Source organism: Hypanus sabinus, chromosome 10 (assembly GCF_030144855.1).
Source record: "Hypanus sabinus isolate sHypSab1 chromosome 10, sHypSab1.hap1, whole genome shotgun sequence".
NCBI classification, from domain to species: Eukaryota; Metazoa; Chordata; class Chondrichthyes; order Myliobatiformes; family Dasyatidae; genus Hypanus; species Hypanus sabinus.
The window spans coordinates 110,764,221-110,779,093 of NC_082715.1; the positions used below are offsets into that span (position 1 = coordinate 110,764,221).

The window sequence follows — 14,873 nt, forward strand, 5'->3', positions numbered from 1 at the left end:
CTCGGACAAGTCTCCTACTATGTTGCATCCTATAAATAGTTCTCCCAGTGTCTTCTTTCTTCATCTCCTGGCCAACAAAAGGACCAGCTCATACTGGTGTCAGCCACACAACACAAAAACACACTCCCCTCATTGGACAGCTCACATTCTAAAGTACGTGTAATCTCTAACTATAACCCAAATACTGCTTCAGTGAAAGACCATTGTTAGCAGTGAAACCTTTCCCAGGGTATTTACACATATATTCTTTTTTCCAGTGAATATGTTTGTTTGCTTGCTGTTTTAGTTATGTTACTTGCTAATTTTGAATGTTTTACACTTTGGCCCCAAGGAAAGCTGCTTGTTCAGTTGTATCAATGTATGGCTTGAATGATAATTAAATTTGATTTGATTGACAATGTAGAGGTACTACAACACATAAAGCTCCATAAAGCTATCAAGGATACCAAGAGACAATACCAGTCTAAAATCATATTAAAAAGTACAACTTCATAAATATAAACCAGAAAAACTAACATTGTTCTTTGTAAAACAGAAAAGATTAGGAAGTAATTTGATAGAGGTGTGCAACATTATCAAACATTTAGGCAGAGTAAATGAAGCAAAACTGTTTCCATTGGAATAAGGTTTATGAGCATCGGACACAGATTAAAGGCATTGCCAATATCTGCCAAACATCCAAAGGAACTTCCAGAAAATGTGGTGGAAGCGGATTCACGCAGAGGTTTTAAAAATAAATTAGAACACAGAACAGTATAGCACAGGAACAGCCCTCTGGCCCACAGTAATTATATTTATCCCTTCTTACCTTAAAGCTATGTCCTCCAGTATTTGACATTTCCACCCCAGGATAAAGCTTCTGACTATCTACGTCAATGCTGCTCATAATTTTATAAGCCTTTACCAGCACTTCCTCTATCCCCTGATGATTTTAAGAAACCAGTCCAAGTTTGTCCAATCTCCTTATAGCTAATACTCTCTAATCCAGGCAACATTTTGGTGAACTACGTCTGTACACTATCTAAAGCTTCACATCTTTCCTGTAACAGGATGGCTAGAACTGGACACAGTACTCTAACTGTGTTGTTATGTACCTGTGACATGTGACAGTGGTGTACTTGTCATGTGACAGGTGTTGAAGCTGTACTGGACTTGAGGTAATGGTCTTGTGATGGTGGAGTGACGTCATTTTCCCGCCAGTAGAGGTCATGTGACAGGTTTTTTTATACAGGGTATAAAATCCAGTTCGTGGCTGGATTTGCCATGTTGACTTCATGCGTGATTTAATGTTATGACGCAGTTTAGTTGAAAGATGGAGTTTTATTTAATGCCTAAAGTTTAAAAGGTCATTGCCAGCAGTTTCTTTATAATACTGCTAGTTGAGAATCAGTGGAGAGTGAAGATCGGAGTTCAGGAGTTAAAAGATCTTGGGAAGTCGATTTCGATGGTGAAACAGGTTCGACCTTGTTTGATCCTCATTCGGAAGGAATTCGTTGACTGTGCTCGTGTTAATCCCTGTGAAATAGAAAAGATTGAGTACAGTTTTGTAAAGGAAAGGTCAGTGCCTTTAAGCCGTTTCATTTTCCATCTTTGTAAATTCTCTGTGGGAAAAGTATAGTTCGACTGGGAATCACAACGACACAACGAGAAGGAGAACTTAAATCGTCTTTAAAAAGTCTCTCCCTTAAATGGACTGTAAGCGTTTTGAACTTTTGCAATACTACTTTGAAGAACTGTTTTTGCAACATCACTTTAAGAACTGTTTAAGCTTCATTACTTTAAGAACTGTTTAAGCTGCCGCACAGCAGCTGATTTCTGGTTACATTAGTGATTTGTTTACTTTGGGGGCTTGTTTTTCAGTGTTTAATAAACATTTTGTTTGTTATCAAAACGCTGCCTCAGTCATATATTTATTGTTGTTGAGTACGTAACAGTGGCATAACCAAAGTTTTATACAGATGCAACATAATTTCCTTCCTCTTATACTTAACGCCCAAAATACTTAAAGCAAGGATGTCATACACCTACTTTATCAGCCTATCTATTTGTGTTGTCCCTTTCAGGAAGCCAAAGATCTCTCTGTACATTAGTGCTCCTAAGGTCATGACGTTGACAGTATATTTCCCCCTCATGCTGATCTCTTAAAGTGTAACTGCTTTCATTTGCCCAGATTAAACCCCATTTGCCTTTTCTCTGCTCATATCTGTCACTGATCTATATTCTGCTGTATCCTATGGTCGCCCTTTACATTGACCACAACTCCATCAATCTTTGTCATCTACAAGTAAACTAAACCAGCCATCCACAGTTTCTTCCAAGTCATTTGTATATATTGCAAACAACAGAGGCCCCCGCACTGGTTGCTTTGGACCACAAGTAATCACAGATCTGCGGTTAGGATAGCACCCTTTCACCACTATCCAATAGGCTGTGGGACTGCTTCTTTCTAAAATCACATGTCTGTACATTACGACAGAGTCATAATGCAAGAATATTTACTCCCTCAAGTTGTGGGAGTCTAATTCTAACTATCCTCTGTCTTCCTTGGCCAAACCAATTTTGAATCCAAGTGACAGTGATCCCAGCTGATAAATCTTTTGTATCAGCCTACCATGAGGAATCTTATCAAATGATACACTGAAACCCAAGAAGACAACATCCATTGCAATACCTTCATCACTCATCTTTGTTATCTCCTCGATAAATAATCAAGTTTGTAAGATAAGACTTGCCCTGCACAAAGCCATGCTGATCCTAATAAACCTTGCTTTTCTAAATGTGAGTAAATCCTATCTGAATCCTCTACTACTGATATGAGGCTCACTGATCAATTTACTGGATTACCCCTTTTACCCTCCCTAAAGAAGGGAACAACTTTGGCTACTCTCCAATCCCTTGGGACATCGCCTTTGACAAGAAATAATATATAGATTTGTGTCAGGACCCCACCATTTTCCTCTCTTGCTTATTTAATCAGATTTCCTCAGTCTTATTAATCAGATTTACTAATCAGCCTACCTATATTTTTGTCTAATCATTGGATAAATATTTGAAGGAAAATAATTTTTGAAGCAGCGAGGGAAGAATTATGTAGTTGAACAAATAGGAATCTTTTTGTGTTAGAAGGGCTCTGTGATTTTATACAAATTCTTTCAATCTACCTCTGGCAAATGAAAGGGACTTTCAAAGAGTGTTCTAATGAAAACTTTGACTTGTGTCCAGATGAGGGATTGAGCTGATTTAGTTTACATAGAGCATATATAAGATGGATTGATTAGATCAAATGTCAATTTGCTATGCTGTTTGTGATTATTGTGAAGAATAATGTCTTGATCAATTTAATGAACTCTAATTCAGGTTCATTAGTGGAAGATGAGTCTCTGATTGGAGTCCTGCAGACAACAAAGGCAACAGCAACTGAAGTCAGTGAAAAGCTGCATGTGGCAGCAGAGACAGAGATAAAGATTATCACAGCACAAGAAGAATACCGGCCAGCAGCCACTCGTGGTAGTATCCTGTATTTCCTCATCACAGAAATGAGCATGGTCAACATGATGTACCAGACCTCACTGGCACAGTTTCTGAAATTATTTGACCAGTCCATGGCCAGGTACGCTTGTTAATAATGTTAAATGAAATACTTGAATTCAATAAGAAATGAACATACAGATATGAGGAAATTTGAATTACCTGGGATTAAATTAGTAATTTCTGCACCATTACAAGATTGGTTAAAATAAAAAAAAACATACTCATGTAGAAAATTGGAGGTGATTTGGTTTAATAGCAGACATGACTGTAAGTAAGTAGATGAGACTTAGAGCAAAAAGTGTAAGAATATAAAGGAGACAAGAGTTGGTACTTGTTGTTGGTGTATTTTACACAATAGGACCCTAAAAGAGGCATATTTGTAAATTCCTAGCTAATAGTTGATTGGCTAATTAGCTGCTGCTCAGCAGCAAATTAAAAGAAACTAAGATCAAGTGGAGTGGCCATTGTAGAGTGGGTCACTGGAAGAGTGGAGGGCTGAGATTTTGGCTCAAGAAGACTTGACTTGAAGAGGCCTAGGTGTGGGGGAAGTGAGCAGCTCTTTTGGGTAAATAAGGCTTCAGTAAGAAGGTGTAGATAAGAACAGATAAGGTTTTATGTGTAATCCTACTGAGAGAAAGTGTTGTGTGAGGAGAAGTATTGAGTCTTTGATTAGGAAGACTATGGGTGAATAATGGCTAAGGTGAAGTCCAGATAAGTCTCTTTCTTTTATATTGCACAGTTAGGGCAGTGGAAATGGCTGGCAGGGCCATGGTATGTTCCTCTTGTAGGTTGTGAAAATTAGGAAAACCCTCTGTGTTCCTGGTGACTACACCAGCAAGTAATGCATCTGTAAGTAATACAGTTCATTGCAGACTGTGTCAGGGAACTTGAATTGGATCTGGATGAACTATGAATCAATTGGGATGCTGAGGTATTGCTAACAGAAGTTACTAGGTTGCATGCAGCTGGGTGACAGTCAGGAGAGGGAAAAGAGAATATGCATTCAGTTCAGAGTACTGCGGGGGTGTTCCCTCAATAACAAGTATATGTCTTTGGCTACTGTTGGGGGGGTGGCTAGGACCAACCTACCAGGGGAAATTTGCAGCAACCAGGTTTCTAGCTCTGAGTCTGGTTCTGTGGCTCAGAAAGGAAGAGGAGAGAAAAGGTGAGTGATAGTGATAGGGGATTTGATTGATTAGAGGAAAAGACAGGAGATTCTGCAGATGAGAATGAGATGGTATGTTGCTTCTCGGGTGACAAGATCAGAGATGTCTCAGGTTTTGTAGGTAGCATTCTTAAGGGGAGCAGGCAAATTTCTTGGTATACATTGGTACCAAGGAGGTAGCTAGGAAAAGGGATAAGGTTCCGAAGAGTGAGTATAGGGAGCTAGGAAGGAAGGTTATAAAAGCAGGATCTCAATGGTAATAATATTGGAATGACTGCCTGTGCCATGTGCCAGTGAGGGAAAGTATAGGATGATATGGCAGACAATTATGTGCCTGAAGAGTTAAAGGAAGGGCTTCAGATTTGTGTATCAGTGTGATCTCTTCAGGTGAAGGTACAACCTGTACTTGAGAGAGTTCAGTGTCCTTGTGGGACAGCATTGCCAGAGCTGTTGGGGGAGTATTGAAACTAGCATGGCACGTGGAGTGGAACCAGAATATTAGGCCAGATGATGAAGCTGTTGGTGAAAAGGTACAGCATGTGCAATGTGCAGAACAACTGTAATGAAGGACAGACAGCGGATAGAGTATAAATAGTCAGTTGGATGGGTTGAATTGTGTCTACTTTAATGTGGAAACGTTAAACATAGGGGTGATGAACAGAGAGCATAGATCAGTACATGGAATTATGAAGTTATGATCATTACAGAGACTGACTATCACAAATACAGAGCTTGCTGTTTGATATTCTGGGTTTAATGTTCCAATAGGTATAGTGAGGGAAATAAAAGATGGGTGGAATGACATTGCTAATTGGGGATAGTATCACATTTGCAGAAAGGATGGGGTCATCTACTGAGTCAGTGTGGATGGAAGTCAGAAATGGGAAGGGAGCACTAATGCAAATATTCCCAATAGCCACTGGGACACAGATATAGATAACAGGCAGATTTTGGAAAGATGTAAAAATAACAGGGTTGTTGTCATGGGTGACTTCAACTTCTCTAATATTGATTTGCATCTCCTTGGTGCCAAAGGCTGAGATGGGGTGGAATGTAAATGTCCCTGAAGGATTCCTGACGCAGTATGCAGACAGCTCATACTTGATCTGGTACTAAGAAATAAATATGGTTAGGTGTCAGACTGCTCAGTGAGTGAGCATTTTAGAGATGGTGACTATAATTCCCTGATTCTTAGCATAGCCATAGTCAAGGAAAGGAGCAGATAATGTGGGAAGGGCTAATTCTGATGATATTAGACAGAAACTTGGGAACAGATCTACTCAGAAATGCACAGCTCTGAAATGTATAAATTGTTTAGACTTGCATGGGGTTCTGGATAGGTTTGTCCTATTTGGAAATGTGATAGGGTGAATGAACCACGTTTGACAAGAGGTGGAACATTTGGTTAAGAGGAAGAAGCAAGCATATTTAAGGATTACAAAGCCAACATTAGGCAGGGCTCTTGAGGATTATAAAGTAACATAACAAGGGCTTAGAGCTAGTAAGGAACATGAGCAGGTGTTAGTGAGGAGGATTAAGATAAACAACAAGATGTTCTACCTGTATGCAAAGAATAGGAAAAAGACTAAAGCGAGAGTAGGACCACTCAAGGATATGGGGGAAACATGCCTGGAGGTGGAGGAGGTAGGGGAGGTCCTTAATGAATAGTTTGCTTCAGTGTTCACCAAGGAAAAGAACTTTGATGAATGTGAGATCAGTGTAGAATAGGCTAATTGTGCTGGAGAATATTGCGTTAAGAAAGAGGTGGTGTTAGAGCTTCTGAAACACAATAGGACAAATAAGCCCCTCAGTCTGTACAGCAGGGTATGCAGCTGGTTACATTGGGAAGTGAGGGAAGAAATCGCTGACAATGGTCTTTGCATCCTCCCTGACCATAGGAGTGGCACCAGAGGATTGGGGGATGGCAAATCTTGTTCAAAAAAAGCAATAGTATTAACCTGGGAATTCTAGATCAGTGAGTTTTATTAGTGATGGGAAAACTGTTTGAGAGGATTCTTAGAGGCACAATTTATGAGCATTGGGAGAAGTATAGCCAGCATGGCTTTGTGAAGGATAGGTCATGTCTCATGAGTCAGAGCTTTTTTGAGGAGCTAACAAAACAAGCAGGAGGTGAAGAGGTGGATGAAGAGGTATATGGGTTTTGGTGAAGCATTTGACAGGTTTCTCCATTGTAGGCTCATCTAGAAAGCCATGAGACAGGGGATCCACAAAACTTGGTTGCATAGGTTTGGAAGGCAGAGGGTGGTAGAAGATAGAGCATGTTCTGTCTACAGGTCAGTGACCAGTGGTGTTCGACAGGGACTCCTGTCCTTAGTGGTTTTCATAAATGACTTTGATGAGAAAGCAGAAAGATGAATCAGAAAGTTTGCAGGTGACATGAAGATTTGGAAGTTATGGTGTAGAAGCTCATTATAAACATTAATGGAGTGCAGAGCTAGGCTAAGAGGCGATTGATGGAATTTGAACACAGAATGTGGGGTTAATGACTGAATTCTCATCAGTGTGGAGAAACAGAGGAATCTTGGAGTCTACGGCTATAAGTCCCCCAGATCTGATCCACAAGTTGATAGGCTGATTACGAAAGGGCATGGTATGTTGTCTTCATTAGTTGGGGGATTTAGTTCGTGAGCAATAAGGTAATGCTGAAGCTCTATAAACCCTTATTAAACCACGCTGTGGGCTGAAGTGTGCTGTAGTGTTCTATGTTTTATAATTGTTTTTATAAGTGAATTGGATGAGGGAGTAGAGTTTGGAGTTTATAAGTTAATACGTTTGGTGTTGTAGTCTGTGCAGACGATTGTTGTAAGTTACATTGGGATATTGGTAGAATACAGAGGTGGACAGAGAAGTCTGGCAAGTCTGTCTTTACTGATCCTTTGCTCACGCTTGAGTGCTCTGTGGCAGGTGCCGATGTTTTTTTTGCTGGTGGGGTGGGGGGATTGTTGCTTGCTGCTGCTTATGTGCATGAAGGAAGGGAGCGGGGGGGGGGCAGAATTTGGGGTTCTAACATTTAATTGTCAATCATTCTTTGGGGCACTCTTCTGTTTTTGTGGATGAATGTGAAGGAAAACTTATTTCAGGATATTGTAGACATTTCTACAATCTTTGAACCTTTTGAATTGGCAGATGGAGTTCAATACAGAGACGTGTGAAGTGATTCACTTTAGAAGATTGAACTTGAAGGCAGATACAAGGTTAATGGAGGAACGGGGATCTTGGGATCCTTCAAAGTTGCTGTGCAAGTTGATATGGAGGTTAAGAAGTCATATAGTATGCTGGCCTATATTAGTCATGGGATTGTATTCAAGAGCTGTGAGGTACTGTTGCAGTTCTATAAAACTCTGCAGGCCACACTTTATTGTGTTCAATTCTAGTCACCTCATTATAAGAAGTTTTAGAGGATGCTATCTGGAATAGAGAACATGACTTATTGGGAAAGATTAAGTGAGGTGGGACTTTTCTCTTTGGAGTGAGAGGATGAGAGGTGACTTGATATGAAGTGTGAGACTGAATGGTGTGGATTGGATGGTTAGCTCTTTTTTTCTCAGGGGAATTGGGGTGTGATTCCCAAGACTAGAGGACACTTGTTTAAAGTGAGTGGAAGAAAGTTTAGGGGAAATGTCAGATGTAGGATTTTACAGACTTGGTAGGTGCTTGGAGTGCAATTCCAGAGGCTGATACAATATCCCTATTGAAAAGACAGATGGGCATAGAGAGGTACAAAATGGAGGATATGGGCTATGTGGGGGAGAAGGGTTCAATTCATCATGCTGTAGGTTTAGATAGACTAGAACTATATCCAGAACTGGAGGGTTCATACTGTGCTGCACTGTTCTATGTTCTAAATGAGAAATTGTTTCTACCAGTAGAGTCAATAAACAGGAGAATGAGACTTAAGGTAATTGGCTGAAGAACAAGAGCTGAATTTAAATTGTCAAGTTTTTCAACGTGCTGTTTAAAGAGGTGAAGAAAATGGGTTCAGTGAATGTTTCCAGGTAATTGAATAATAATTGAAGAAACTGAGAAGGGAATGAGAAGGGAAGTCGGCATTGTTGGTTTGCTCTGTCAAAATAAATTACAGAATTTAGGATCCACCATACTAAATCATTTTATTTCTCTGAAGTAAAAACATATTCTTGTGGATGTGAGGCAGGCAGTGTGAAATTTTTAATAAACTTCTCAAACTAGAAAGAATTTTCTTTTAAATTGCTTGGTAACAATAGAACTATTAATAGGTTAGAACAAAGGGGAGAATAACCTCTTGAGTATGAGGTTATGTTCCTGGTCAGAACAGCTGCAACATTAATATAAAGGGAAAGTTTCAGCTTAAAACTTGGCATTCCAGTAGGCTTCTAGGGTTTTGAAGAATCATACACAATGCTGGTTAAAACATCGAATTCCTTGTTTTGTTCATCACAGTACAGCTTTCCGATTCTTGTTTTCATTTAGATCTAAGAAATCTCCTGTTGCTTCAAAGAGAATCAGCAACATTATTGACTACCTGACCTATGAAGTGTTTAAGTATTCAGTACGCAGCCTTTATGAAACACACAAATTCCTTTTCACACTTCTGCTGCCTCTGAAGATTAACCTTGAACGTGGATCTATAAAGCACAATGAATTTCAGACTTTAATAAAAGGTATAAATCTTTGTTCAAAGGTGTTTCCGGCAGAATGTACAATATATGTTTTGGGGTCCTTAAAGATGATACTGTTTGGAATATTTATCTAGTTGTGTCCTCACAAAAACATTGTAAAAATGCACAGATAGTAAACACAGTAATAGGACTGGTGCAATTTGGGAAAGGACCTCGCCCAATTTCATACATCTCCTACTGCTTTGCTCTGCAGTATTCAGAGAGGACTGTCAATATTTAAAAATATGCTGTTCATATGTCTCAAAGCGTTGACACTCATTGTCACATTTTGGGAAACGCAAGCCATTAAAGTAGCAGGCATTTTCCATTTAGGTGTCTTCATTACTATGATGACTGATTAAAACCAATCTTGAATTGTTATTCAAAATATCTATATATTCAAACATTTTATATTCTCTTAATCTTTACCTTATGTATGTTTTGCCTATTTTGCTACTTCTGCAGAAACTACAGATGACCTGAGAGGACAACTTCAGATATGATGGGGCTGGTGAAATATATGGGAAAATGGCATTGTTAAAAAAGTTGACATATAGATGGAGAAAAATGGCACTGATGATATTGTTCTGTAATGCTACTGAAATGGGTGACTTCATATTTATCTGCTCATCAAACATGCTTTGATTCCTCTTGGCATATCCTTCACAGCCCCATGTGATTTTGAGTCGGTCATGTAGAATGGAACAGACCAAAGGATACTCTTCACATCCACTGACATTGGGTATCCTTTTTTCCACACTTGGCTCATAGAATTCTGTGTCCAGGTGATTCAGGTGCTTGAATTTACCTCTTTAATGCTGTCATTGACTGTTTCCACCATTCGCCAAAGTGTTTTCCAGGTACTTGTCACTCTCAGGGTGGAAAAAAGTCCCTGTGAGATTCCCTAAATTTCTCACCTCTTATCCTAAATCTATGCCGAAAAGCTGACTGCAGTTTATCCTATATATACCCTTAATTTTATGTACGTCAACCAAACCTCCCCATAACTTCTGCTCAAGAAACTTCAGACTTAGTCTCTCATCATAATTGAAACAGTTTATCCTAGGCAGCATTCTTATGAATTTCCTCTGCACCATTTTACAAATGTCATGGCAAACTTGAGAATATTTAAAAAAAAAATGATTATTGACATTTATTGTGAAGAGAAGGGACCAATGCAATTATCCCTGTGGTACTCCACTACCAATTCTGTAAAATATCATTTTTTTCTTGTTCTCTGAAGGGGCTGTTTCCATGCTTTAAAACCTTTTGACCCTGTTTTCTGTCAATCCAATTTCAATCCATGCCAGTACACAATTTCATATGGGCTAACTCTAAACCTTAATTCTTGTATGTGGCATTTTACTAAAAAGCCTTCTGAAAATCCAAATACACTGCATTCACTGGGCTCCTTTATCTGTCTGTTATATCCTCATAAAGCTCCATTGTTTTCAAATATCCACACTAACTGTCTCATTAGAGAACAATATTGGGCAATAACAGGGCCTTTGGCCCATGTTATCCATTGCCAGCCCTGATGCCAGTTAAAACTAATCCCATCTGCCTGTACATTGGCTATATCCTTCCAATCCCTGCCTGTTCATGTACCTGTCTAAATGCCTTTTTAATGTTGTTGTTGTATCTACATTCTTCACTTACCCTGACAATGTGGACCTGGTACCTGGCACTCTCTGTGTATAAAAGAAATGCCTTTTAAATCATATTTCAGCTTTTCCCTTTGTACCCGAAAGCTCTGCCCTCTGATATTTGACATTTTCATCCTGGCATAAAGACTCTTGACTACCTACCCCAATTCTGTTGGTATTTTCTAAATTTCCAACCATCACCTCCTTTGTAATTTTTTCTTTCGGTTACTGCTAACTGATGTGAGGTTCCCTTTTCTCACTCTGTTTTTTGAATAGCGGGATTACATTTTGCCCCCTCCAATTTGCTCAGACTCTTCCATGACTTTCAGAGTCTATTAAATGACATCCACAGCATTCTCCATTTTTCTTGGCTTCCTGTTTAGTATTCTGGAATGCCTGATTATCAGGCCCTGGGGATTTATCAGCTTTCAGTCTATTCGTAAATTATGGTGAAGGATTTTCAACCTGAAATCTTAACTCTTTCCTCCCCCCCCCAGAAATATTGATTGACCTGTTGAATGTTTGTATTTGGGTTTTCTAGTTTGATTTGAATTAATTTCCTTTAATTCCCCCTTTACATTAAATTCTTGATTACCTGGCATTTCTGGGAATTGTCCTCTTATGTGAAGACTGTATCTAACTATTACTCTAATTGCTCCTCTGTTTCCTTGATAATATTGTAAATTCTCCTCTTTCTAACTGTCCTTGTCTCCTTAATCATTTTTATTTTACACTCTTGTGAATGCTTTTAGGGTCTATGTTCCCTGCAAATATATTCTCATATTTCTGTTTTCTTGTTCATTAATTTGGTCAGTGTTTAACACCATCAGTCCTACAGCTCTGATCAAAAAGCTCCAAAACCTGGGCCTCTGTGCCTCCCTCTGCAACTGGATCAGGGTTGGGGGGGGGGGTGTCATATTTCAATAGCTGTAGATGCAGACAAAATGCAGGATTGCGTATAAGTCCTTGAGTATGAGAAATAAGAAAATGTTTTGCCAGTGTGCTGTATTAAGCCTAGGAACTCATATGCTACCACACATGATGTCTTTAAACTTCCCATGATTGTATTTACATGGCATCATTTTGGTCAATTATCTTTCTTTATCCGACTGGCATTTCACTTTTCCCTTTGAATGTGCATGACTGTCCAGTGGGGGTGTACTCCACCAATATGTTAAGGTTATTGTCTGTGATAATGGACCCTGCTCTTGTGTCTGTGATGTTATGATGGCTGTGAGTGCTCCCCAAACAACATAAACAGCTGACTTGATTCAGAGGTCAGCTTTCTTTAAGAGCTGTGAGCATCATGCCTATTGATGGGTCAATTTCAATAGTTACATGATGGTCCTGGAATGATTTCTGCTATTGACACAGAGCACATGGGAAGGTAAACATTCAAAAATTGCACATGTTTGGCATTTCATTGCTCTTTAACAAGGATGAAACCTATGATAATTGTGCAGGTGGAGCCGCTCTCGACCTTAAAGCCAGCCCACCAAAGCCTTTCCGCTGGATCCTTGACATGACCTGGTTGAATTTGGTAGAACTGAGCAAACTCTCCCATTTTTCAGAGATACAGAGCCAGGTATTGTAACTATTTTCTGCTCATTGTTATATGGCTTACAGGCAAGCAACAAGCAATGAACTTAAACAGGTGCCCACATTATATCTGTTTGGGTTATGAAAATTTGCCTGAATGGAATTCATAAATCATTACTCAAAAGCTTCAGATATGGGATAAAATTTGCACTTACACAATTTAAGTGAGGAAAAAATAAAGTTAATGAACAAAAATGATTAGACAAACTAAAATACAGAAGAAACTACAAATATTGTCATAAACACAAGAGATTCTGCAGATGCTGGAATTTGTGAGCAACACACACAAAATGCTGCAGGAACTCAGCTATCCAGACAATATTTATGGACAGGAATAAGCAGTCAACGATTTGGGCCAAGACCCTTCATCAGAACTAGAAAGGAGGGGGGAAGTTGTCAGAATAAGAAGGCCGGGAGAGGGGAAAGAGTACAAGCTCGGAGGTGATAGGTGAAGCCAAGTGGATAGGGACGGGTGATAAAGTAAGAAGCTAGGAGGTGATAGGTGGAAAAAGTAAAGGGCTGGAGAAGAAGGAATCTGAGAGGAGTGGTGAGGAGAGTGGACCATGGAAGAAAGAGTATGTTTGAAGCTTTATGGTGGTATCCAATGTGATATTCGTTCACAACAGAGACTTTTTTTCAGGCTGATAGATCATCTACTTGTTCATGGGAATATATGGTACTTTGTGAATGAGGCCTCATTTGCATCACAAATTGAGCAGCTTGCCAGATCTTGGGGCAATACCACATCACACATTCTGGTGAGATTCATGGCTATAAGGATTCTTACAGATTGCCGGGGCCAGACATGGGATATGAATGGGCTGAGCTGTTCAGGCTAATTATCAGGACTGAGTCCTGGATGTTTGTAGAACTGGAGTGTTGGTGTCTCAGGCTGTTCTAGTGGAGTTGCTAGGAATACTTACGATCCTACCATAAGGGGATAGTTTCCTCTAGATCCTCTTCGTGCTATGAACTCATATTGATCATACTGATATTGGGCTCCACAAAAGACTCTGGGAATCACTGAAGAGGCAGGGTAGATTAACACCCGTTCTAAAATGGATATGATTGTTTAAAACCATCAGGTGGCTTGGCACTCTAGTATTTAAAATTATGCAAATAATGACCCTGATTTTTTTTGCACTTGGTTGTTTATAAATATGGCTGCAGATAAGTAAAAATGAGAAGCTTTGGAAAGTCTGGTTTGATGCAGAAGCACCAGAAGATACAATAATTCCAAATGGATACAGCGACTCATTGGATTCTTTTGGCAGGCTGTTGCTTATCAGGTGAGATACACTCAGGACATCATATTAGCTTCAGATCTCCACATAATATGTATTCCTTCTGTTGGTTCATTGCTCATATGCAATTCAACAAGACAAAACAAAAACAAATGATCTGAAACAATTTAGAATTAATTACGCTAGCTGATGTCCAGGAAGTTGCATATGCAACTTAACTGGAATAATGTCTTTTGTAATGGTACTTATTTGGCCAAGTTAGGAATCAGGCCAAAACTAAATTCATGAACCCATGAGAGTCAGGGTGATTTAAGATATCTTGAATCTGGAGACCCAGGTTCCATCTTGACCTCAGACACAATATGTGTTAAGTTTGCACATCCTTCCTATGTCCACATTGGCTGTTCCAGTTTCCATCACATCTCAATATTTGTCCACTTTAAATTTCCGTGGTATATATTTATTGAGATACAGTGTGGAACAGACCTTTTGGCTGCTCGGCAATCACGGGACAATTTACAATGATCAATTAACCTACCAACCAGTACATCTTTTAGATTGTGAGAGGAAACCAGTGCACCTGAAGGAGCACCAAGTGGTCCTGGGGAGGATGTACAAACTCCTTATAGATGGTGGCAGGAATTAAACCCAGGTGGCTGGTACTGTAAAGTGTTGTGCTAACCACTACTCTACCATGCTGTTTAAATTAGTTTATTATTGCACATGTACTAAGGTACATTGAAAAGTCATTTTGCTTTTAAAAATGATGCTAGTTTTCTTGAAGGCTGATCCGTAAAGTTAAGTCACATGGAGTTATCTCTAGATTTGGATAAACAGACAGGAGCTGTTTGTGTGGTGTTATAACAATCTTGCACTCAACATCAGCAAGATCAAGTAACTGATCATAGACTTTATGAAGGGCAAGTCAGGACAATAGTCCTTATTGCGTCTGTGGTGGAAAAATTGAGCAGCTTTTAGTTCCTGGCTGTCAGTATCTCAGATCTATCCTGGGTTCAGTACATAAATACAA

The 14,873-nt window shown here is 39.4% G+C and overlaps 1 protein-coding gene across 1 annotated transcript in view; it reads left to right on the forward strand.

Annotated features, from left to right (window-relative positions):
• The window catches only part of LOC132401347 (dynein axonemal heavy chain 8-like), a 674,688-nt gene that overhangs the window by 598,039 nt on the left and 61,776 nt on the right, over positions 1–14,873 (forward strand). Inside the window, exons 76-79 of the mRNA XM_059983476.1 lie at positions 3,358–3,610; positions 9,167–9,357; positions 12,464–12,585; positions 13,770–13,888. Of these exons, the coding sequence (XP_059839459.1) occupies positions 3,358–3,610; positions 9,167–9,357; positions 12,464–12,585; positions 13,770–13,888 (685 nt within the window). The remainder of the gene's footprint in view (positions 1–3,357; positions 3,611–9,166; positions 9,358–12,463; positions 12,586–13,769; positions 13,889–14,873) is intronic.